Raw genomic sequence first — 27,105 nt, 5'->3', positions numbered from 1 at the left:
GAATTCAGGTAACGTATAAAAGTGGCAAGGTTTGTGCGAACATCGTCGTTTACTCCTAAGACAAGTTGTGCCGTCACGGAGAAGCAAAACCGTCACACGACACCGGTTACAAACCGATCAACTAGGCTCCAGGGAAGCAACGCAAACACAGGAATGGAAGAAGGGTAAGGTTTTCTACGATGTTTCTCACAATTGCACCCAAGGAGCACCTGAGACGTAAAGTATATCTCCGGTCATCACTGCGAGATTTATGCGTCGTGTCTTTCCATGCTTCTTTGGTCTGTTCGTCAATATCCTCATTTATTTTTTAATTATTCTAAAAAACAGCACCTAAATGTTTCACCAAATCATTTAAGTTGAAGTAACAGACCCAAAGTATCAGCCAATGGATGCCTCAACCCTCATACTCACAAATGCTAAAACAGTATTGTGGTTATATCACTCTGAAGCGATTTCTGGCAACGGTTAGCAAAAACAACAACTTTCACCTGATCAATTTTGCCCGGTGTCAGGGATCAGAGACAAAAGCACTATTTTGTATGAGCGTTATGAATCTGCTTAAACGCGCAAGTCTTAAACATTTTATTTTGCAATTGGACTTCGGAAAGTTTTTTCTACTTCGCCCCAGAGGTTATGACAAAACGGCAAGTTTCAACTTTTCTTGTAATTTTGGATTGTCAAGATTATCATTGATAAGCGAATTTCAGATTTTGACGTGAATTCATTTGATGGCAACAACTTCTCATACAGTACTCATACTTTGCACGGGTGTTAGTAGGTATTTCAACTCACCGTTTTGGAAGACGAAGAAGAAGAATACTTGTTTTCTGAAAAAATGCTGAAAATACTGTCAAATCACAGCCATGCCGCAATAACCCCTTATTCATGTTAGACGCGAGAAGCAAGCGTAAGAAGGAATCTTAGATGACAGCTTTAGAAGAACTATTTACGACTGAGTAACCTAAGCAAGGGGAGAATTATCAAACTCTGCAAAACAGCTTATTTGAATGCGGTTCATTGCCGACACAACACCTTCCTAGGAGTGCCATTCTTCATGTATATCTTGTCTATGAGTTATTGGGCTACACAGCATTGTCAAGTATCGGGTCTTGCCAGGTAATATAGTAACACGTGTCGGAATAAGACAACAAAATTTTCCTTAATAACTGTTCTAATCACCTTCCAAGACTGCCATTTGTATTATTTGAGGGGACCTTAACACGTAACGTCTTTCCTCCAAGTTTGCAAAGGAGCAAGGAGGGACTCAAACATCGTCAGCTGCCATTGAAGAGTGGCGCTTATAACGTTGAAAGAGGAAAGGCATACCAAAAATGTCAAACGAATGACAATTCAGAAGAAGATGAGTCTGATGTGGACGACAAGCAACAAAGAGTGGACAGCCGAACATGTGGAGACGGACAAGAAAGATCACAGGCTACTTTAAAGCATGTATTGGCGGACTTCGGTAAGGGAACAACGGCGCACGGGATCGTGCACATCACTGAGGCTGAGACGAGTGTCTCCCGTACGGTATGGTTAGCGATTGTCGTTGCTGCAGCGGGCATAATGGTGATCCAGATGACACTGCTGTTGGTTCAGTACTTTGAGTTCGGCGTTACTGTCAAGGTAACAGACCTTCCTTTCGCAGAGAGAATTTTTATATTTGCAAACGCACATTTACTCTGTATAATGGTAGGCAAAGAATGGCAGTAAGGGTGAAAGGATATACAAGGACACGACAATTACCTAGATGTCTCAGACCAAATTTAGCACATCACCATACAAAATGTGGTTCAGTGGCATGTCTTTATGCGGGGAAAATAACCAATAATAATCCTTGTTTTGAAATAAAGCAATTCCTTAACTGCGCATTAATTATTTATTCCCTTCATTCATAGGAGCATATATATGTTACTTTTTGCAATCCATGGCCAGTTAACTTTTGAAATTAACCCTTTGAATGCTGTAATTTTTCCCACCAAAATTTTAGTGCAATATTTTACCAGTATTTATGAATTTTTCTGTAAGTTTTTTTTTATTATTTTGGACAAAATGGACATTGCATTTCATCAGCTACATTTTTCATCAAAATTTTGGCGTAATTCTGAAAAAATTGACTGGGGTATATTTTTTAAAGACGACAAAAATTTACTTTGGCGCTCAAAGGGTTAAAAGCGACTTTATTTTTCTCAGTATGAATCATATCAAAATCTGAAATCGTAAAGATGGCAATTTTTCTGCAACTATTTTATTTTGTATAGTATCGAAATGTTCGCTTTATGTAAATTAGTGGTTGTAAATCTAAGGAGTCATTGATAGCTTTAGGACCGATTCCTCATGACGTCATGTTCCTATCATTGAGATCTAAAACTAAATAATAGCAGTGTTTACATTTTGACAGGAATATCTTCATCAGTATTTTATACCGCTGATGTCATAACGAGCAAAACTTTAATTTGTATCTAGGCCTGGAACAGATGCCCTATACGGTTCTATATTTAGAAGTAACCATGCATGCAATCGGGATCAACCTATAGGGAGTTTTTTGAGCAATATTGTAATTAGAATTCAGCCGAGCGAATCTTGGCTTATTGACAAATCGAAATTAAAACCACTGCAATGGAATAAATGTGAACACTTTAAAGTAATTTTCAACTTCATCGATAAGAAACCTGCTATTACTCTGGTTACTGAAGCGTGGAGGGATAAATATCACTGAAAATAAACCATTCAGATGAATCGACATAACCAAATATAATTAGCAACAGCATGACGAGAACATAAATAAGGAATATAATTTTTACGATAACCCAAACGGGATTCGAACCCTCACACACTCACGGCAACATCGCCTAGCTGCTAGGCCTAACACACAACCAGTCGGCTACCGTTTCCAACCCGATAAACACAACGACATCATGAACTTCCATATGTATAATGAATCGTCTCTCCGCAGTGGGACGTAACAGTCGTGAAAGTTGTCGTTAGGAAAAAAAGCAAACGAAAGTTTGATAAAGGAAACCAAACGTTTGCTTTTACCTATTAGACCAACACAAAACACATTTTATAAAAAAAATTGTATTTAAAAAGGGGTGCATAGGTCAGCAACGATATCTTATTTCTTTTGAGTCTTATGCTCTGGGTAACATTGAAAGGGATGGCATATTTTGCAAAAGAATTAGACTTGTCTGGTTACATGAATTGGCCTTAGTAAAGCAATACGGACAATCATATCAGTTTCAAGGGTAAATAATTTCACACTGCGTGTATTAATACCCAACAATAAAAAAATTCACGATTCATTTCTTCAAAATACTGCGTAAAATTTAAGGTTCTGTGTGCCATAAATATGTTTAAAAATACGTCCATCCTTTGAGATACTCAACAATATGTTTTTGCTTCTGCGTTATATGATTCTAAAGTCTCCGTTGAAACAAGATCCGGATTTCTAACATTTTGAAACGTATAATTTAGCATAAAATAATAAATACAAACCTTACCGATAGCTTAATGTTATATTATTTAATTGGATTGAACTGCGGTAAAACGTTTCAGGTTTCTTTGGTTTCCGAGAAGATGTTAGAGTTTCCATCTGTAACCGTGTGCAACACCAACAAACTCCGCAAAAGTGCAGTCCGGAACTCGATCTACAACCAAATGCTGATATTAGAAAGCAACTTTGTTCCAGCATACTACGGTGAGTGTGATAGCTAACAGTGTAAAAAGTGAACTTACGCGACTTATTATATGAAAAATATTGATGCCCCAGCAGCTAATGCCGGGAGAGGTTTGCCACATGCTTATGATCAACATGTGCTGCCAAAACATCTTCAATATTACCTCCGTTGGGCAATGTTTTGTTCAGGATATAACCCTATACTTTATGTTTACTATTTTGGGGTTGTTTCCGTTGTATGTATTTATATACCCCATTTTCCTCGTTAAATGAGCTTCCGTCGGATGTTATGACATGGCATGATTAATTGATCTAATTAATACCCTAGTCCATACAGTGCGCTGCAAGAGGCCATGATGTGATGTCTTAACACTTGACAGATAAGATGTTCGGTAAAAACGTACGTTAGTTGGATCTGTTCCAGAAATGGTGATGCTATTGTTCAACATGTTTACGTTTCAGTAATTGTTTCAGGTTTTAGAGAGCGTCAAGTATGAATGAAACCATCGTCAATCTATTTTGGACTAAATTTGAAGAATTTCAAATGATCTTAAAGCGATCCTTGGCGAGGTATCATCAATGCTACCCTCACTTTATTCCGTAAAAATAGGGTGTTTTTGCTTGTGTTTCAGTGCCCTGCATAGAAGGAGATTTTCTCTGCGGGAACAGAATACATTGTATTAAGTCATATCTGGTTTGTGATGGAGTCAACCACTGTGGTGATATGAGTGACGAAGATCGTTGCAATTACCGTGAGAAAAATATATTACTGGCCTGCTATCTAGTCTCTTCTTCTGTCTCCTTGTTTTTGAAAATAGCCTATCAATCAATCATTATCTCTGTATGACTCTTCACTTCCTTGTCTGCTGAAGTCTGATTTCAAATCCATCGCCGACAATATTATGCCTAATAGTTTCTCATCCTTTATTAAACTCAACACCATTTCCAGTTTATCTGTCTATCCGCCCGTCTGTCTTTCAGTCAGTCAGTCAGTCAGTCAGTCAGTCAGTAAGTCGGTTTATCTCTCTCTTTGCTAGTCTGCCTATTTATCTCTTTCTGTCTATCTGCATGTCTGTACCATACTGTATGTGACATGTTTTCTAAAAGGCTTTAAACTTTATAAAATTTAATAAAAATACTTGAGAATTTCAAAAATGGCACTTCGGATTTGTAAAATAGTTTTATTACTTTGACTTTCTTCATTCCCTACAAGCAGTGAAGAGTGTTTACTATTTCAACGTTTAAACTTCGAAATATTTTGAACGTATTCAAGGCGACGTTTTAGAGCTGCATAAGTATGTACATCGCAATTACTTATGACATCACTCATCGACACTTACAGAAATCTTGGATGGAAGTATGCATGTGTAGCCCTCTAGACCTGTCATTTTCGCTAGCGTAGAGTGTCATTACAATTAATTTCCTTTGATGTTTATATTTCACTGTTTAGTTCGAAGTTCTTGGGAGGGACTCGACTAGTTGCCTGGAAGCTATTATCCAAGCATTTTTCCGCATTCGTCTTTTATTGAAAATCCTTATGGAAGTAATATGCTATGACCGTTATACGTTGGAAATAAAACTTTGTCGCTAAATCATTTCTTGTTTGCAAAGCAGCAAAGGGAATATATTTAACGGTAATTTTCGGAACACGATTTCCCGATCTGTAAAGACTTCCTTCCCAGATCTATACTAATGCTACATAATTTTAAAGCAGGCTAATATGTGCCACAAATGTTTATTCATGGCATGATAGTTTACATTGTGCAGACATTTATCTTATATGCTAGTATAACTCAATGCTCAGGGCTTACTGCGGTAGACGTTGCCCACAACAACTGTCGTCACGGCAACCCTCAGTGTGGATATACAAAAATATAATTACTCTCTCCCCTGCTGTATGACCTTATGCTCTCAAAATTGAAGTTTTAAAGTTCTTAATTTTCTCACTGGTGTTTTTATTTTGTTGTTTGAGCAGTTGTTTTCCCTTGGTCTTATTTATTTATGTGTTTTGTTTTGCTCCTTTTATGCAAAAGAGGTCGTTTTTATTTATGGGTATGTGTGTCCCATGCAACGGGCTTCAAATTGCCCCATAGAAGACTGTTCATGTGCCACTTTTTCGGGCCCATTTCATCTTTATGGTGGTAAGATGTGTAGAAAATACCGCGTTGGGAGGGTTACTGCAAACGAAGCATGGTACAGTTCACCTTTAAAAAATATAACTAGGTTTTGCTCGTGGCAGAGAAGAAGAGCCTCCAAATTAAAAGTTTTGTTAATACTCAACATTAGACACTCGACTCGTCAGTATCATGTCTGACGCAACACATTTGGGACTACTGGTAATCTCTGAATATCACGACTAAATTGTTAATTGTCGTCGACAATAACAAAATAAAGGAGACTTTTTTATCGTGTTCCTCTCCAATGCTTTTCACACTAGCTGATTGCGGGGATGACCAGTTCAGGTGTGACTCTGGCAGCGAACATGGAGTCTGCATTCCAACAGATCTGCTCTGCGATACAATCAGTCAGTGTTACGGCGGGGAGGATGAGGACAATTGCGATGGTATGTCTTACGATTTCCTTTCGAGAAACAGATCAAATACTGAGAATTGAATGTACAAGTTAGTAGGAATTTTTAAACTGTTCTTTCTGTTAATACTGTTTCTCCACTTGTGCAAAGAGCTTGTAAATCCATGCATAGATCGAATACCCCAGATTAACACACGCACGATTTTGTTTTTTAAGCAATCTACGAACTATAATCACCCGCCTACAATAGACACATTATATATATAGGCCTATATATATATATATATATATATATATATATATATGTATATTACCTCAACACCAATTAATGATTTAAGTTATGTATACTATTATTAATCAATATTGTGAAATAATCAGATTGCTATCGATAGGAGGGTTCCTTATTCGTAATTATATCATACCAGTATATTGATGGCGCAAATACAGCGATCTGATTGGCCGAGACGCGAAAAGAACCGTGGTATATTGGCGATATACCACGGCTGGCATACGCGCGAGCTCTCAGCTTGAGCAAAATTCCGTTTTTGACGTTCCACGCCAGAATGTCAATATACTGTTATGATATAATAGCAATAAATCACACCCAGCGACGGTATACCACTCGATTTTGACCAGTTCACTTCATATATGCACTCGCTATCGCTCGTGCATATATGTCGTGAACTGGTCAAAATCTCGTGGTATACCGTCGCTAGGTGTGCTTTATTGCTTAAATATCTCTGTGCTTATTGTATCAGCAAAAGCCTGACGAGGAACACTGCCACCAACCTAGCGGCTTTGAACGCGAAGTCCCTTCGTACACATTTAGTTCCACAAGGTTTGAGATTTCCCAATCTATGAAATTTTCCCTTTGGGACAACCAGTTCGCGCACTATTTGGCATCACTGATCAAAGAGCGTAGAACCACGCTCCACGTATCTCCATTAGTAAATTAGATGATCTCGTTACTGAAATAATTAATCTATTTTTCCGTTGTTTTTTTAACATTGCATTGCAATATATCAAAATGCAGTTTTAGTATTACGCTCTTTTGTCATGTAAGGTCAGGTCAAGTCAAACTCAAGTGTCAAGGTCGTAGAAATGCAGGGCAGTTTTTTCATTAATTGAAACTTGAAACACTGATACGATGACCTGAACACAGGGTGACTGTCTCAATGTTTTTGCATTGTGTTTTCATATAAGCTCGGTCGTATTTTAATACCCTTTTCTCTCAATTTTCAGAATGTGAGGAACCGAATTTCAGGTGCCTTGCGTCATCAGAATGTATCAATAATCTGAAAGTGTGTGACGGCACGTATGATTGCCGCGACGGAAGTGATGAAAGTGGAAGCATTTGTGGTAATTAGTTCTTTTAAACATTGCATAATACCTTGCTGATAAGCGTAAGCTCATATGTTTTACCCCAGTCTCATAAAACGAGGGACCATCGAAAGATTGTTCCATTATTTAGAGGTATTGGTGTATTGGATGACTAAATAAAGATGTGTTGTGCAAATTGTTCCATTTTATTCCACTCTATAGAGGTATTGGCGTAGTTCCTGAAAATACACATCATTATCTGTTTTTAAATCCACTAAACATATACAAATATAGAAGAAATATTATGTGAGAGCCAAAGTTTTGTTGGTTTTGCTGCTCGATAATGCTAGCCGATGTTTTCCAAATTGAAATCCTCTGTTTTAAGGGTGATTAGCAAACAAAAGAGAAAAACTTTGGTAGGTATCAATTTTCTTTATTGAATTTGTTTTGATATTTTCAAAGCACCTCTTACAATACTTTCAGACAAAGTCAAGGTTTTTTTTTGCACGCTCTTAATATCAATTTGTCAGAACCTGAGCTGAAAAATGTTGCACGTGGTAAAGCAACGTCGCTAACCGGACCGATTTTAGAGAACCGTGATTCAAACCTTGCCGTCGACGGATACACGTACACCTGCGTCCAGACTGACTGGATATGGGAGCCGCTCTGGTCGGTGGACCTCGGGAAGAATTACCTAGTCTATAAACTGAAAATCACTCACAGGGCAACTTATGATCGTAAGTATTGGCACTCTGTGACGTCGTTGGCAGTATATCAGGCAAGGAGTTTTCTTGGTTGCACCTGTTGCATTATTCTTGTGTATTTCACCGTTCATCGTTACTGCGTTGCCTGTGAACGGCAAGACAAACAGGTGAAGTTCTTGTACACTTATTTGTAGTAAAGGAGCAATTGTATTTCCTATTGGTCTGTTCTCGTCGCCTACACAGTTCAGATTGCTGTTGGATGACTTTCACGGAAACTGTTATTTTTCTGAACTGAACTAATTGTTCAGACCGGAGGCGAAAATTGTAAATGTGCACTGGAAAATGTGTTTTGCATTATTAGCCCACATGATGTGAAAGGTTGTATCGTTTGACTATGTTCGTAACATGCTGAAATAATGGTCAAGAATACACAACATCTATTCTGCTTGAAGCAACATCAAACATTCGTTTAAGCACTTTAAGTGTCTTTATCTTAAAATGGATTTCACTGTTCAACTCTTACCATGCACAGCTGAATTCACTGTACAGCATAAGGGGCCATGGATAATTAAAACATGCGCACCTTAAACGAAAACTAAGCGCGTTTGGCCTCAACCCCTTCCCTTAGGCCTCCCCTAAACGATACAACCAATCCTCATTCTGTATCTGCATACCAACAATCGGTAATTACTTCGCTATGAAATCACGCATTTGCTGCCGACCCACCCCCCCGCGGCATAGTACCTCTGTTCAAAATCAATCTCTGTTCAGCGCCAACTCAACAATGACCCAACCAATAGAATGAAATGAAACAGTGTATCCAAAATGATCGTTACGTTATTTTACTTGTGCACTGATTCACATAAATATGCCAAAAGAGTGCTGGTGTAGTGTCGTACTGGCCCGATACACGCCAAACAATATAGCGCGATATTTTGCGATACATAAAAAGGTGTAGCGAGATGTTGCGATAAGAAAACCTGTAGTGCGATTTTTACGCACAGTAATCGAAATACAGCTAAACCCCCTCCCCTAAACACAGAAGTTACATTTAACGTACTCGTGTTTTATCCACGGCCCCTAAAGTCGAACCTCATACTTCCGCACCGTAAGTCAAAACATCTTCCGCATATGCATTTCAACCCACCATCCGTAGGGACTTTTATCGTCATTATGACAAGAGATAATGTCAGTATTTTCAATCGTTAGAAGCGTAAACTTTTCATGCAATGAAACTAAGAAAAGTGATTAGTGGCATGTAATTGCAACTTTATAAATCGATTCCTGCCAGTTGTCTCTTAAAATTGGAATGTTTAAATATAGTATAAGGAGCCGATGGCCTTGGATTGCTAAAGTAAAGCTTTTGTAATTAAACCTTGATTGGCCGGGGCTTTTATGGAAAGAAGAATACAAGCGTTTACCTTCATTGTGGCAAAGTTTATATTTTAATGGGAATCGGAATAGTTTATTCTGTTCATAGGTCACAAACAAAATCACCAGTGTCTGCTTTCAGCACAGGGATACTTGTGGACACTTATGAAGTTGTGCATTGACATTATTTTGTAGATTAAGGTAGAACGCACCTCGGGGACAAATATCTCCGTAGAGTTAACACAGGGGTGGCGGCCATTTTCAATTTTAAATATCTGTAAATCTTTGGTTATTTGTTTCGCAAGTACCAAAATTTGCACGGTGACCCTGGATTTTTATTCTTGATTTTGAAAGACAATGGTTGAAATATTCCGTAAGGAAAGTTTGAGCAATAGTTTAAGTCTTTCACTTTCAAGGCGCATACTACCATAAGTAATATTTATTTATAAATATTTCAAACAGGTCAAAAAAAGAAACTTTGTCTTTTTTTGGCTAAAACCTGCTAAAATCAATCATGAACATGGCTTCCTCATATAGGGCTCATTTCCATAGTTATTTCCTTCAGTCATATAATATAGGGTCAATGCATTCCGTTTAATTTTTTGGACAGGAAATATTTGGAGTCGTTTCGACATCGTCACACTTTAAATACATTTCTCTAAATTATATCACAGCCAAACTTGTCAATGCCGAAATTAGGGTAGGATTGGCACCGAAGGCAGGTCCCGACAACCCAATCTGTGTCAAGAGCATTCAAGAGCACGAGACACAAACAGAGACCTTCATCGTACGATGCAATCCTGTCCCCGTCGCTGGTCGCCACGTCTTCATACAAGTAAAAGGAAAGACTGAAGATATGCGACTATGTGAGGTTGAAGTTTTGGCAACAGGTGAGTGTGTTAAAAAATATACTCGGGAATCGAAGTTTTTAAAGTCGACAACTGTCTTAAGAATCGTTGTGAGTTCCCAGAAGCTTGGGGAATCATACTGGTCAATCTTACACATTGGGTTCCTAACATACCCAAAATATGCTTTGCTGAAAAGAAAACTGGTAATGGCATCGTTTCTAGCAATTAACGGTCAATGAATCATGTTTAAAGGTATACTGTCACCTGTTCCAATTTTGCCACAGTTACCATGGAAGGAGAAAATCTAACCAATCACAGATTTTAAGCGGGTGGCCGCTTTTTAAAAACAGCGCCCTCACATTGGCATTTAGAATACCAAGGAACGCCCCTTTGAACATATATGGGCATATTTAGATTACAAGTGACTGTATACCTTTAAGTCAGAAGAAACCACCGTCTGAAATGGACTGAAAGTAACTTCAAAATGTGGCCGCATTAGAGAACTTCAAATTTCAAAATTATCGACAAATATGCTAATTATCCAGATAAGTTTTTCACAATTAAGACGACGTGGCCTGAAGAAAAGATGCCATTTCTCGTTACTGGGTCCGAATAAAAAGAATTCACAATGCAACCCTCTTTAACATAAAATTTTCGATTCAAATTTCAGACAGTGACTTAACATTCTGCCTCGCATTAATATGAATTAACTCTCATTTGGAGAATTGAAAGCGCTGTCAACATCAAACAATGCAAACGAAAACACAGAGGAAACTTTATTTGAACTTCTTTGTTTGATACGCTTAACGCATGCCAAAATCGTTGGATTGAGATTTTTTCATTCTGATGAACTTCCTAAATAAGATTTACTACGAACAAGCCTGCCGTGACTCCATACTTAGATGATATAACGAAGACTTCAAAGGGTTTTCAACTGGCCATCTAACCTTTGCGTTTACATTGATATCAAATCGGAAGTAATTAGTGCTTTCATCATACACAGATTTACTGCTCTGGAACCTTGCCTCTGACAAGATAGCCAGTCAAAGTAGCATCTACGCATACGGCAGTGCCATCAAGGCAATCGACGGAGACAAAACCAACGATTATTCTGGTCGAAGTTGTACGCACACTCAGAAAGAGTACCAGCCTTGGTGGAAAGTCGATCTTGGTGGAGAGTATGAAATTCACAAAGTCATTATAACCAACAGAGCTGACTGTTGTGGTAAGAAGTATATTATTGAAACCTCTGAATCAATTCTTTTTAAGGATCAATAGAATTTCTGCTGACAAAGTGAGTATTTGCAAGCATTTGACACTCGTAAAGCGGTTGTATTAGTTGCAAATCGTATTGTCTGAATGGCTATATGCTTATTTGTCTAGATTGTAGCAAGGAAACAACAAATAAGACTAAGATTTGACTGAAGGTATCCATACAAACTATGAATACTCAGGTGAAAACATATTTTTCACATCTCATTGCGACATTGTGATGAATGTATTCATGTATATATATATAATATATATATTTATATATATATATATATATATATATATATATATATATATATATTGTGATGAATGTATTCATGTATATATATATATATATATATATATATATATATACATTGTGATGAATGTATTCATGTATATATATATATATATATATATATATACATACATACATAACATACATACATACATACATACATACATACATACACACACACACACACATACATACATACATACATACATACATACACACACACACACACACACACACATACATACATACATACATACATACATACATACATACATACATACATACATACATACATACATACATACATACATACATACATACATACATACATACATACATACATACATACATACATACATACATGTGTTTTATGAACATTTCTGTTGATGGATGAAGTACAATGATCGCGTAAAATCCTGCAGCTAAATAAATGAATGTAGTGTTTTAGTGGTAATATTTGAATTTGAATTCGCTGTTGTGTATTGTTCTGTGTTTCATTATAGATTTCTGATTATCTCCATTTAACTTTGCTGCACACTTTTGTCTTCTTTTGTAGTTGCAATTACCATATAAATATGTTGCTAGATTTTGGGATTAAGTCCGGACGGGGGTTTAGGTTTTCTAACTTGTGAAACCGATTGATTGTGTCTGATACATCGTTCACACTAATTAATCGATAATATCGACAGAATATTGCGCGATGACAGTATATTTCAGCATCTTTAATATTTGAAACACTAGGAGATCGCCTGTATGGTGCAGTGGTGAGGGTAGGTAATAACGACGCAATCACAAACAATACGCAATGCGGACAAACCATAGCAACGGGCAATGTCAACTCCCAAGGCGTGGCTGCAGTAGAATGCTTCCTGCAAGGTCGCTTTGTATCTGTGCAGCTGGAAAATAGAGAAGAGTATCTCAGTCTGTGTGAACTTGAGGTCATGGGTCAAGGTAAGTTATATATGGGACGTTGAAAAGCTGTAGTGTTTAAAGTAACCAGAAATGCAGTGCGAAGAGTGTCATTATGTTAATACTAGAACCACACATCGAAAAATATTTTTCACATTATTTTAATGTACAAATTTGCACCATTAAGACGTGTGGAGCTTGCCTAATTAATTTTTCATGGTGCACTGTTGCAGTAAGGACATGTACGTACAATAGCAACAGTCATATGGGACATTTGTAAATGGATGACGGACTACACAATCGTTTTGTTTTTTTCGGCACCTGCAAAACCCTTTAAGAGCCCTGACTGGTAGTTTTTTTACTAAATGTTAGCCGTTGACACAACTAATAGCCTGTTTATTTCAGACATAGCTGAAGAGCTATCAAATGTTGCCTATGGTAAACCAGCAGAGCAAAGTAGTACCTATTACGAACACGTGGCCAGCAGAGCCGTCGACGGAAACGAAAATTTTGCGTTAGAGACCGGCCACAGTTGCATACATTCAGCGAAGGAAGCTGGGGCGTGGTGGAGAGTCGACCTTCTTAAAGTCTACAGCGTGTACAAAGTTGTGATGATAAACCGCTATGATTGTTGCCGTGAGCGTGCCTCATTTGTTGTTGGCTATAGTGTTCTGCAAGTTCTCTCGAGCCTGTCTTATCCTTAATTCGTTGTGCCTTGTATCTCTTCTTCGAAGGAATGTCACAAAAAGTATTTTTTTCATTAGTAATCAACCCTCTCACTTGCATGCATCGCAGTTCGAAAACTTAATTCACTTCACAAATGGCATAAACTACTCTGTTACACCCATTGTTATCATTGTAAAACGTTTTCTCTAATGTTTTCGTACCATGGATATCTTCATGCATACATTCGCAAATGTTTCTGCCTCAAGATAAGCGTAGAATAATAAGGAGTCGTGATAGAGGAGCGTTGAAAGTTGATTGTAAGATTGTCTTGCAGTACATGTATATCATTTTCTATTATCTATAGTGTGAAATATTTTGCTCTTTCTCATAAATAACAGAATGGAGGCTTTTTGGAGCGATTGTTAGAGTTGGTTACCACCGAGATGACTTTGAGAAAAATTCGCAATGCGGAGGCCAGATTGTAGACGCCGACATGCAAGATCCGACCATCGAACGCGATTGCATGATACCCATTCTTGGAAGATATGTTGCCCTTAGAAACAGCCCAAATAGAGATGATTTTCTACAAATATGTGAAGTAAAGGTCTACGCAAAAGGTACACGTTTTAATATTCCTTTGATTTTACTGAGTGTCCGTCTGACCGTTTCTATGCAATTTTGCGCATTTAAGGCACTTTCCAGTACGAATACTTTGGATAGAGGCAGCACACAGCAAATAATATGTGTATCATAAATACGTTTATAGAGACGTACAATATATGGATGTATAACCGTCCAATCAGCCCACATAATATAATTTACCTTTAACTTTACGCCTAGGTTGTATTGAATGAATAGAATAATGATTCACGTTGAACTATTCATCTGTCTATAGTATGTTTCTATGCATAGTCTAATCGTATCTAAGACTATTGTGTCTGGAGGGTAGAGATGTTGCTATTGGATGCATTTCGAAACACAAGTTTACCTGTACATCCAACCAGCACCTTGAAATTATTTGATGAGAATTTCATAACTTCATAATCAATGAATCCAATTTTTCAAAGGTCGAGCGTTTGCTGATGAGAAAGAGATTTTTCTCGGCGACCGTAATGGTTACCTGGTACTTGTTCTAAAAACCCTGGCATCTTAACGTTGTAGATATTTTGCGTGGAATTAATATATGTACGACAATCTTTGTTATCCCAATAGAGTTTCTGAGGGACAACTTCAAGGACATCATGAAAAGGCGGATGTTTTCAATGTTCGACATACAGGTAGACAGGTCGCTCTCCGTCAATTCAACTGATATTCTATCAAGCATTCCACTCTACAAGTGCTTCGAAAGTTGTCTTCGCTGGAAGCGGTACTCATGCCGGTCGTTTGATTACAACCGCGCCACGCGTACCTGTAGGCTTTACAAAGAAAGCGCCGGAGACAACGGAGGAGGAGTAGTGAAGGCGATTGGTACCGACTTCTATCAGAATTTACGAACGCGGAGTATGTGGTCTTCCCTTTGCTTCGCCTGTCGATGGAGAAGTTTCACTTTGCTTTCGTCAATGATGTATTTCTTTCAGTGTAGAATACCGATAAAAATATACCTTTCTTGCATTCAATCTGCAATGCGGCAAAAAAGTGCAAACGAAGACACGAAAAAAGCGAAACAATCAGAATGTTATGGCAAGCCAAATCACGCGATACTAATAAATCTATCATGATCAGCGTTCACTTCGATGCTGTAAATGCATTCAGTCCTTGTGCGCCTGTTTCATGCTATATTTCCGATGAAAGTAGAGGGAGTAGCATTTTGATTGAAAGTAATCTGTTTTGAATCCTTATTTTATCATTCTCAAACAACAGATTTCACAAACAGTTGTATTGAAACAAAACGTAGACACCGACACTTTGTAATGGAGTTCCCATCCTGTTACCTGCTGTAGTCGTACTGAAACTGTCGTTTTGCCTCATTTCGGGTTTGCGTTACGTACGTACGTGCATGACTACGGTGACTCGATTCTTCTTTTTTTCACAAGCGTTCATCCCAACTGACAATGACACAGATTGCCCTACTGACTACGTAAGATGTACATCCGGGGAATGTGTTCACGTTTATCAGCTATGCGACACTTTGATGGACTGTAGTGACGGTTTTGATGAGTCAAAATGCTTGAACAATTCCATGAACGGTAAGACCTAACATGTGATATCACACATTGTCAATTCTCTCATCAAGCTTCTCACTTATCCATGTGAATACTTTGTTTCCTTAACTTAAATAAAGCTGAAAGACACCTCATGATGTCACAGTTCCCTCATGACACGATACTGTCATTTTGTATTTCAAATTGCGAGGTAATTTGTTTCACAGTTCCACATTTTGCAGGGTGACCCCTGATTTTTATTCTTGATTTCATGAGAGATTGATTCATATTTTCATTATGGAAAGTTTGGGCAAATGTTTATTATGTATATTTTTCACTTCCGAGGCGTATTATATCTAATCAGTAAAAAAGTATTCAAGTTAGATTAAGGATTTCATTGTTTGTACTATTTTTAATCCAAGACCCTGATACCGTCTTCAAGCCCGGGTGGCAAGAGCCCTATCAGTCTATCATTGATGACCCGGACATCTACAAGTACTTCAAAGACAATGTCTTCATAAACCCTGGATACCAACGCGTGAAAGGGGAAGACCCACCCGACTGGCTCCGATTCAAAAGTTTCAGCAAGAGTCCCGATTACACGGAACTTGCCGACGTGTTGAAAGTGAATACTGACGAGATAGCTGCGATGGGACATCAAGCTGAGGATTTCATATTGCAGTGTACATACGGGGGAGAAGTTTGCCACCCAAGGTATAGCATACATGTAAACATATGCATTCGCAGTGCAATGGAGGTCCATAAGTTTGAGATCTGCTTTCACACTTAATGTTACTTAACGTACATTCTAACGAGCTTCAACGTCGTTATTTGTATTGTTATTCATGCAAATATATACTATAAAGACTTTAACATGTTGGACAAGGAGACCATTTTAGAGGGTGACTCGAACGGTTTCTAATTGTACTGAATCTAGATTAAGCTCGTTATTTTTATAAATACAGAATAGAAAGAGTTAAGTCTACATAAACTGCGCATAAGACCAAAAATGAAAAGAATAGGACAAACGTTTGAAAATGATAAAACCTGCAGTGGGAGTGATGTGTATTTGAAAAATGAAACTGACTTTCAAAATGTCAAATGCGAATTTTCAGGTCGGATTTTGTGATAACACAAGATGAAGTGTATGGTAATTGTTTCCATTTTAATGCCGATCCTAACAAAGATACCAGATTCACCAGAGGAACTGGTACTGCACACGGTAGGTTTGAAACACGTGCTTGAATCCTAAGACTTTGACTAATAAAGGTCGCCATCTTGTAGTGGAAAGCTACATAGAAAGAAAATTGGAAAAATTGATACTGTACACATAAGGCAAGAGAACAAAATTATATCTTCTATGGATCCGACCGACCCTTATTTGGTCTGTTTTAATCCCCCCCCCACAAAATATTTGCGCATGCGATACTTGCCATGTTAATCACTGCAGATTACAATAGTAGGGCGCAACAAAGGCCAACGTCAAGGTTAGAACTGATGTTCAACGTTGCGACTGCCGCATTTCCACTTGTTCTTGTCTGTGACGGTTATTGAAAATTGATACATTGTTTTGATTCCTCGAAAATCATAGGACCTGGACCTCACATCAATAAAATGACAACCGATGGTGTATATTAGAAAGAAATCATTTTAAAAAGCTTAAGAAAATTTGATATCAGTGATGAATTATGCAAACGCCTATACAGTACTGCATACTCAGCTTAGTATGTCTATGAATGCATTTGATGAAAGCATTGACAATGTCCAAATGAAATGAATTGCTATTGACAATCAAACGCGTATACCCATGTATTGTCACAACATCAAATTTATAGTAACTTTTTCTCGTCAATTCATCAGGTTTATCTCTGGTATTGTTCACTGAACAGTACGAATACCTTGGCATCTATGGACAGGATTCAGCCACTGTCGTATCCATTGTGCCTCGCAATCTGCGACCGTTTCCGGTAGATCATGGATTTTTCGCCATGCCTGGAACAGCTACATCAGTATCACTGACCGAGGTAGGTGTGCATTATACGCAATGGAATAGATATGGCGTCATGCAATTGTACCCACAGAGATGGGCAGTTTAAGTTCAAAATACAAAGCGGGCCAAAAACACGATTGGAACTAATTTCGGATGATTGGATAGTGAACTAATGTCGGTTTAATCTGCAAATGAAAGTTTTATGAGTGGTTTGTAATATTGCAACATTCAACTATAGGGGAGAAATTTGGAAAATATAAAGACCCAATTCTCCCAAATAAGTTTCAATCGTGTTCAAATGTCGATAAAAACCAACATCCAGAAACTTGAAACCTCACCCTTAAATTGCAAAAGAACAGAGAAGTTCGAAATCTTAGATAAACTTCACACATTTCTTCTAAATAGATGAGAAATACTGTTGATTAGCAGTTGTATAAAAAAAAGCGACAAAGACAGCGCAATAGGGACAACCGTAATGATATTAAGGTAGAGGTCCACCTAGGGTAGTGTTGTGTATACCAATTCAATTGATTTGAAGGAAAAAATGCAAGAACATGTAAGTGTAGTAGTTATTTTCTTGAAGCTTTCACAAAAAAACTCGGCTCTGATAGCCATTTAACAAAATGTATTCAAAACGTTGTACCACCAGCTTCTTTGAAGGTGGATTGTCGAGATCAATTTTGTTCTTCATATACGAAACTGTCAATACAGACTGACTCAGCTGGGGTTTTAGTGCTTTGATAAATATACGTTTTGTATGGTAGGTAAGCTACTTGGCAACGAATCTACGCTGAAAGGATATTGCAATACTTTAGTTTTAATCAGGTCCCTTTTTCTTTGAGGACTTAAAGTAGTCATTAAGTAATGTGAGAAGTATAAATCAGTATATTTTTGAGAATGTGTCACAACAAATTAGATCAGCACGTTTTAGCTACTCATTATCACCTACAACACATGCATTTATAAAGAAAATGACAATATTTCACTCTTGCATAGTCTTCCATTTAATGCAGGAATCCATTCGACCTGATTGGTTGTGAAGAGCTTTGTCGCTTGATGTCGTAAGCATTGATTCGAAGATTGTTATTAAGGATCACGGAACGCTATGACTGTTAATCTTATAACCAATATATACAAAGAAGCGTCATGAACGAAATCGTCGTGGTGGCTCGTCAACAATAATAGTTATTGTACCTGATTTCAGAGTAAAATACATCGCCAGAACCAACCCTACGGGAATTGTACGGATGAAACCAGCAATTTACATTTTACTGACAATGTGAAGAAGGACTCAAGTGATAAAATGTACTCGATAGTGGTAAGATTTCTGCAATATTTTACATATATATATATATATATATATATATATATATATATATATATATATATATATATATATATATATATATATATATATACATATATATATATATAATCCCATGGTATTTTTCTCTGTTTGACGTCATCGTATACGAGTGTTTTTCGCGGAGCCGTACAACTTCTCGCCCTCGGCTCGAAGTTGTGCGGCTCCGCGAAAAACACGAGTATACGATGATGTCAAACAGAGAAAAATTCCATGGGATTATATATTTATCACATGAACAGTCTTCTTATTTTTCTTTGATGTGGATGGATCAAAATTATTGTAACAAATTGCATGATTTTTATCGCGATTTTGTGTTTTATTTACGCGGATTACTTACATTTTATGAGTAAAGCGGCCCGTCACCGAGAGATGTGCAAATGTTTACAGGGATACTTTTATCCCAGTAAGCTGAAAATTAGATACATCGAATGGTATCTCCACCAATCAGACATACGGATTCGGTCACGTGCGCGTGTCAATCATTGTCTCGCGCTGGACCGATGCCAGGCAAGTTTACCATCGGCGGACATAGCTTTTACCGCGCTAGCGACGGATAACCACAGTATTTTGAGTTATTTAGAATATTTACAATTGCATTTATGAAGTTAATGCAACGACACGATCGAATCAGTAGTTATCATTCTTAGAGATGCAGTGGCTTTTAAAATATCACAAGTTTACGACCTTGGCGAGCCCGAAAGTTTCAGATCGATGACACACACAGTGTAGGCTTGTAGTGGGCACTGCCGTCACCGGTCTCCACCGGTGGCCATCTCTGCATTCGTCAATGTTTTCTTTTGACGGACTTTGATAGTTGCTGTGACACATATATCGCCCGTAGGTACATCCCAATTTTGTTACTTGACGGGAACTCTGTTCTGTTGTGAGTGTTGTCCGAGTCAACTTTCGAAATACATCGGATTCTACAGCGCTGCACTGTACAGGTCGACGGCTTATGTCTTCACAACAGCCCTACGCTGCAGGTTTGATTCCGATCGAGAAACAACGGAATAATTCGTGTGATGAAGGAAATTTATTGTTGTTCGTCGAATGACTTTATGCTTTACCTTCTATGTCGCTTTCCCGAAGATTATACGGTACTCATATGTTAAAGTTGAACTTTCGTTGAGGTGTATCTTTCGGTTTATCGCCAACCGGGATCGCCAGGTACGACGTCGCTTGGCGATCGCCAGGTATGACTACGTGAGCTTTACGACTGGTGCTATGACGTTACTGAGCCATTAAACGGTCGACGGTATCCTCATTCGATTCTTGGGAATAGCTAAAGCTTTAGCGACTCGAAATTTCGTTGGACATGCCTTCTCTGTTTCCATATCTGGATTTATCGGGTCACCTTTTTGTCAAATTGCCATGAGAGCACGGCATCGATCACGAAAATCGGTCTGTGTCGCGACGTGCCGCGTGCATACGTGCATGTGCGAACGGTACCATTGAAGGAAAAAAGTTCCGGTTGATGACGTTCAAACAGGGGTAATACGGATTTCTTATCTGTGCTGGTGTACGTCGTACAGGCGGAGATACGGGCCAGTTCATGTGATATATGGGGGAAGGGGTGTACGCACATATGTCCCTTTGTATGTACGTATCTATGTATGTTATGTATGTATGTATGTATGTATGTATGTATGTATGTATGTATGTGTTTTTGTATTCCTGTCTATTGCTAACGTGCATGACTCTCACAAGGATGTAATTGATTTTCATCGAGGTTTTAAACGTTACAGACGTTCGATCTTCTTTTCCCTCAGTCTTGCGAGAAGGCGTGTTTCCGCAAGGTGTTACTTGATTACTGCGGCTGTACCGATTCGGTCAATATCAACGCTCCATCGTGTCGCATTTTAAATGACACTCAAGGTGAGTAAGCATGAATTCCATCCAAATTACTACTTTTGAACACATTATTCTTTGAAAATGACTGTGAAATCTCCAATACCTCTTATATTCAATGTAGTTTCCATCGCTTTGAGTTGGCTTTTTAGAGTTGTTAACTGTTCTGCTGATCCTAATTTCATGTTAAAATGTCTTCGATTTGCCGACACGGCATTCATTTGTGTATAGGCTTTAAAACATCCTTTTTAGACTTTTAGTCCAGTCTAGAATTCATTGTCAACAGAACAGCCTTGTAAAGTGCGTTTTGTTGCAAAGCTAATGCCTCGTGTATTTTCTAGGGAGAAGAGTAAAGATAATCTGATGTAAATGTTTTCCAGAACAAGAATAGTGCAAATATTATCAAACTTACAGATATTATCCTATTCACTGTTCTATCAATATGTTCTTTTCTCAGTGGTCTGTGTACAGCTGATGCTGTTCTTTTTCCAGTCTAATTTGCTGCCTTGTGATTGCCCGCCACCTTGCAGGTACTGTTTTACTTCTGTACACGACCACGATAATGCCAATTTATGCGAATATGAACACAGGAAAGACTGTAATCAACTAATTTGCCACATTGCTGTCGACTGAAGGTGTCTTCGTAATATGGACGCAATGATGTTGATAATAATTGAATACACAACCAACTGCCACTTAACAATGAATTCTTGCTTTATTCTGAAAATAAATAACGAACCTACGTACAGTTGGTATACCATTTATTCTATTTCATGGCTTATTTCATTTGTTTATTTTTATATTCTCTAACACAGAGAAACGAAGTACCAGATGACAATATCAGAGTCAAAATGGCCCTCTGATGCATACTTGGTAAGACAAGTGTAACAATAGAACTATTCATGATAGACAGGTTGATAGATAGAGACAGACAGACAGACAGACAGACAGACAGATAGATAGATAGATAGATAGATAGATAGATAGATAGATAGATAGATAGATAGATAGATAGATAGATAGATAGATAGATAGATAGATAAATTCATAAATAGACAGACAGACAGACAGGCAGGCAGACAGGCAGGCGGGCAGCAGGCAGGCAGGCAGGCAGACAGACAGACAGATAGATAGATAGATAGATAGATAGATAGATAGATAGATAGATAGATAGATAGATAGATAGATAGATAGATAGATAGATAGATGAACCAGTACAATGTACCAGTACAATATTACTCGGCTCTGCCCATATTATATCTAGTAGGAAGTAATGATGATTGCAAATTTATACATATAAGTCAACCAAATTGCATTGAACAAGAAGTATTGATTTGGTGTGGATTATTGTCGGTTTAAGGGTTGTGACATATGGTTGTTCGTGTCACTCAAGATAGAGAAGGCTTTCTGTTTTGTGTGAGAAGGTCTAGAGGTGCAGATGCACACGAAAATGTCCATAGAGGTTGAGGATTCCGCTTTTCATTTCAGTATTCTTTTACTGGGTGCTTTCTTTGCTCATAGGACAACCTTCTAAAGTTAGTGAAAGTAAAGAATCAGAAGACACGGAATCTGAATGACTTGGAATCCGCAAGGTATGAATGTGAATGTTTAACCATTATTCCTTTTATTGATCAATACCAAAAGAGGCTTACAAAGCAGGATACAAGGAGGATATAATAACTAGACAAGACACAGCAAGAAAGGGTATGGCGAAACCTACATGGTTTTCAGTCAATCCTCTTACACCACGGTGTTCGCCCTCCCTTCTACCTTAACGTTGACAACTTACAGCGCGACATCAGCTTTTAACTGAATGTAGTGTTTATTTGTTCGTTCGTTTGTTTGTTTGTTTGTTTGCTTTATTTTGCAAATATCGATGAAAACAATTGAACATCCGTTTGACTTTGCCCTTCACATCGCAAAAGATGTTCCAGTATTAAACAACAAAAAGAGTATTGTTGACAATTTAGCATCAAGGGTTAGTAACTTAGAGGAAACGCTCTTTCACAGATAGTTCAAAATAGTTCAAAAAATCTCTATTTTATAGACTTTTTCCAGATTAGCTTTTTTTCGAACGGAATTGAGGTGAAAGGTCAAACTGTTATTAACTAATTTCGCTAAATACTGGAGAAAGACCAACAACCATCAAAAGTGGATAAACATGTAAAATGCATTTTATACCATAATCAAAGCCATTCAAAGTGAATTTAGAAATTCGATTATCATTCCCAATTATAATTAATTTTAAAGTATCCCATAAATAGCTTGAATGGTATTCACAGACTACTGCGTCCCACAATGCGTCATATTCGATGTACTGCTAAATACCGAGAAAATTGACAGGATAAAAATACATGTCTGATTTGATTTAGAATTGCTATATATCTCTGATATGTTTTACCTTCTTGCAGGTCTAATTTGGTCCGCCTTAAGGTTTACTTTGAATCTCTGAATTACGAGTCTACGTCAGAGCATCCTGCTTACACGGTGAGGATCCTTGTCTGTTTCGATGACGTTACAGTATCATCATTAGGTGAATTCAGAAGTGTGTGTCTTCGATTAAAAGTTAACTTTGATTTCGTCAGCTTATTATTAACCTTTTAGTTGACTTTGCCTTTCATTTTTGTATGTCCCTTGAACTTACTTGTCCGCAATGTCGAACACTGACAATACAAGGTCAGACACGCTCCCTCTGTGTCTGCTTTTGCACAGCCAGATATCAACAGTTATTTGAATAATCTAAACGTCAACATATGCCGTATTAAAGGCCTTTTGCCAGCTTTTTACACAAAGGGACAAGTATTTTTGAACTTCCATAATAGACAATATTTAACAATGCATTATAAGGAAAATTATTGTGAAACATGCCAAACTATGCTAGCTTAGGTTTACGTATCTGCAACACTACAAAACTTGACGTTTCACATCAACGTCATGGTGAAGTGACACCTCATCATCCAATATATTATAGATATGTGACATCATAACCCTCGTTTAACACCACTGCATTATCCCTTTAAATCACACAGTGGGAAGATCTGCTGAGCGATGTTGGTGGTACACTTGGACTTTACATTGGACTGTCAGTTATCACCGTCTGTGAAATTTGCAGATTCGTCATCGACATATGCTTATTGTGTTCACGACGAAAGGATAAGCTGCCATTAAAAGGGGTTGCTGTCTGATAATCCCCGAGAAATCATTTTCATCACTTTGTTCATGAAAACAGTCGTCCTTAGGTGCAAAAACATTGTTGTCAACTGCACGGACAAGTGATTTTTTAATTTCATTTGAACGATGGTCAAGAGTATTCCAAATAGATTTGCATCATACAGAATGTATGTAGTACTAATAAAGTAGGCGACATTACAACTTGATCAAAGGTTAAACTGATCCAGAAAAAAGCCACAAACGATTCGATGGATCATGAGTGTAGTCAGGTGTTATTTGTGTTGTCTGCTGTTTAAATAGAAATATTCATTATCACTATTTAGTTGTTGCTGTTGTTATTGCAACTTTTGTTGTTTATGTCCTTTATGTTTGTCAATTGTTTAATGGATGTTATTCGCCAGTACTTGAGGAAGGACGCTAAGCGTATGGTCTTGTTTCTGTGGTACAATGATGTTCCTGCACTGTCGTAGTCTTGGTTCCTGTAAACAATCTGCTGTCATACTAACACTACACGTGGAGGTACTGAGTGTGTGTAGGATACTAAGGATATGAGGGCGTGGAGAACTCATGGTTGCTGGGTGGATACAGTTATCAGGAAGTATAATTGTCTCCTTGTTCAATCACTCTCAACGACAATAATGTCGTCACAATGACAAGCTTGTCAACAAAAATGTAATAAGATGTTTCACTAAGAACAAAACAATTAGACCTTAAACGCTACTAATGACTTTCTTTATCTAAATAGATAGAAACCATAAAATATTGATGTATTAATGGATTTCGATATCTGGTGGAACGTAGTCACAAAATATAGATAATTAGTACATCATTTAATTCTCAGCAATATTTCGGAGATTCATTATTCAATATTGGGCATAATTGGCCTTGACCTAAGTGACACTTTTACTCCCATTACATTTAACAGCTTTTACAATTATCACCAATTGATGTACAGAGCTATCAATTTAGAGTCTTTTGACTTTTAGCATTGTCCTATAGAGTGATACATGGACAGTGAAAAAGCAAACTTTACGCATTGTGAACATGGCAGAAAAAATTATGGGTAACCGTCAACACACTTTATGAAGCCTATACCACTCTGTGATGAAACGAAAGGCACTGATTAAACTCCTCGATGTCTTCTTCAACTTGTCAATTTCAAATGTTAACTTGGGGTAATATATGTCCCTTGCGTAAAGGTCACTATAGAAGTAATTCATTACTTCAGCTGTTTCACTTTTTTACTATTTACAAAATATGGTGTTGTTGACAGTTGTTTTACGTTTTGATGTAGATTCGATGAGCCTAAAGGTAAAGTTTTGTTCTTTATAGATAGACATTAAGTATTTGTGTGAAATTGAACTAAAGCAATATTTGCAAATACCGTCTGTAAGATTCTCACCAGCAGTATTTATACGTGTTTTGATGATAATGCAAACTGCGTCTGCCTAAAAACTACATGGTAAGCTAAAATAATGACAATCAGCTCAGCTTGGACGAAGGAAGAATGAGAAATATTTTTGAGTTTCAATTTAAGTTGTAGGTTTATAGTTATTGTTGTACATCCATCATAGAAGTTTACAAATATGATTATAAAGTTAACGTAGTATACACCTCGAGAAAGAAAAACTTTAACACTGCTCAAACTTTCTCTAAGAAATTTTGACTATTCTATCTCTTTAAAATTAAGAATGAAAATCGGGGATCACTATGCAAAATTTGGTATAATGGAAATACATTTTCTTAACTTTCCCGGTTTTTTAAATTCTAAATAGCCGCCAGCCCTGTGTTAATTAACACTTTTGACGAAAACTAAATTTTCGACTTCGCAAAAATAAGACGGCAAAATCTTTCTCTGGTCCAAAGGGGAACGAATATCTGTCCCCGAGGCGCACTTTACGTAAAACGTAGTTGTAGCACCAGTAGACGTCGTTGATATTGTCACATAGCTAATTTGTCTTTTGTATTTGACATTATCGCTTGCATTGTTGTATCACTGTTGAGTTTTCTGTATCGAAATAACAATTTTCACTCTAAGTTTGAAGGTGAGGTATTACTTTTGGATACATACACATGATCATGCTTTCGTTCGGCTACTTGAAATCAACACCATTCTCTCTCTCTCTCTCTCTCTCTCTCTCTCTCTCTCTCTCTCTCTCTCTCTCTCTCTCTCTCTCTCTCTCTCTCTCTCTCTCTCTCTCTCTCTCTCTCTCGCCCTCATGCGGTGAACACGGCCTTGAGAGAGCTCCGATTTTGGATTTGTTTTCTTGGCACTGTGAGTACTTTCTCGTTCAATCTCGATTCATCGAGACTGTTTTGTGCCTTTTTGTGGTGTGTGTCACGTTTTTGATCGTGTATTGACTTGCTTTGCGGCGATTCTTTTAGATTCTGTCTCGCAGTAGGTCTGGTTGGTTAGCCATATCAATATGGCTGCCGCCACGCCAACTCATGATTCGGAAAGCGATGTTGATTGGAAACTTTCTAAGCTTTCCATGAAGAATAGCCTTAAGTTTGATAACTTGGACGGAATTACCTTGGATGATTTTGTTGAAAGTGTAGCGAAAATTGTGAAACCTGAAGATATTTTGCTGATTCACGAATGAATAAAGCTGTTGTGGTTTTCTTGAAAACGGTTTCGCAGGTCACACAGGTATGCACTTATGGTGTACATGTCAATGACCTCTTTGTACAACACACACCAATGATCCAACCAGCTACTAAATTTATTATTTCAAACATACCACCGTTCATTCCAAATGCCTTTCTTTACGAGCAACTGCTTAAATATGGCAAATTTCTCAACATTACTTTTCGTCACATCTCCTTAGGCTGTCGGAACCCCGATCTCAAACATGTGAAATCTTTTAGGAGACAAGTCTATATAGTTCTAAAACCAACGTTCAAAGACTGCAATGGGGTATTGCAACTTCTTTATGAAGGAAAATTTTATCCCGTTTACATATCAACAGAACCACTCAAATGTTTTCAATGTGGAAGTCCTGGACATATACGAAAGA

General features: G+C 37.7%; 2 protein-coding genes across 2 annotated transcripts; both read left to right on the top strand.

The window, feature by feature from the left end:
- The first annotated feature begins 3,576 nt into the window (after nt 1–3,576).
- On the top strand, nt 3,577–13,654 carry LOC139118061 (uncharacterized). The gene is made up of 8 exons (XM_070681356.1): nt 3,577–3,697; nt 6,114–6,239; nt 7,448–7,564; nt 8,056–8,262; nt 10,275–10,490; nt 11,452–11,673; nt 12,739–12,948; nt 13,312–13,654. Exons 1-8 carry the CDS (start codon nt 3,577–3,579, stop codon nt 13,608–13,610), a joined length of 1,518 nt encoding a protein of 505 aa, XP_070537457.1. The 3' UTR covers nt 13,611–13,654.
- Nucleotides 13,655–15,611: 1,957 nt separating this feature from the next.
- LOC139118737 (amiloride-sensitive sodium channel subunit beta-like) lies at nt 15,612–26,123 on the top strand. Its single transcript, XM_070682160.1, has 11 exons — nt 15,612–15,758; nt 16,136–16,427; nt 16,829–16,935; nt 17,574–17,737; nt 18,908–19,021; nt 20,839–20,944; nt 21,375–21,447; nt 21,733–21,790; nt 22,439–22,509; nt 23,329–23,404; nt 23,947–26,123. The coding sequence occupies exons 1-11, from the start codon at nt 15,704–15,706 to the stop codon at nt 24,100–24,102; spliced, it is 1,272 nt and encodes a 423-aa protein (XP_070538261.1). The 5' UTR covers nt 15,612–15,703; the 3' UTR covers nt 24,103–26,123.
- The last annotated feature ends 982 nt before the right edge of the window (nt 26,124–27,105 follow it).

This window comes from Ptychodera flava, chromosome 19 (assembly GCF_041260155.1).
Source record: "Ptychodera flava strain L36383 chromosome 19, AS_Pfla_20210202, whole genome shotgun sequence".
NCBI classification, from domain to species: domain Eukaryota; kingdom Metazoa; phylum Hemichordata; class Enteropneusta; family Ptychoderidae; genus Ptychodera; species Ptychodera flava.
The sequence above is the reverse complement of the archived record's forward strand: the minus strand, read 5'-3'. Positions and strand labels throughout refer to the sequence as shown.

Bases quoted from the DNA above. Each gene is read 5' to 3' on its own strand.
- LOC139118061 (XM_070681356.1), top strand. From the start codon at position 3,577: ATGTTAGAGTTTCCATCTGTAACCGTGTGCAACACCAACAAACTCCGC. The intron at 7,565-8,055 runs GTAATTAGTTCT...TCAATTTGTCAG, and splicing joins TGAAAGTGGAAGCATTTGTG to AACCTGAGCTGAAAAATGTT. The intron at 11,674-12,738 runs GTAAGAAGTATA...TTGAAACACTAG, and splicing joins CAACAGAGCTGACTGTTGTG to GAGATCGCCTGTATGGTGCA.
- LOC139118737 (XM_070682160.1), top strand. From the start codon at position 15,704: ATGGACTGTAGTGACGGTTTTGATGAGTCAAAATGCTTGAACAATTCC. The intron at 17,738-18,907 runs GTAGGTGTGCAT...ACCTGATTTCAG, and splicing joins CATCAGTATCACTGACCGAG to AGTAAAATACATCGCCAGAA. The intron at 21,791-22,438 runs GTAAGACAAGTG...CTTTGCTCATAG, and splicing joins GGCCCTCTGATGCATACTTG to GACAACCTTCTAAAGTTAGT.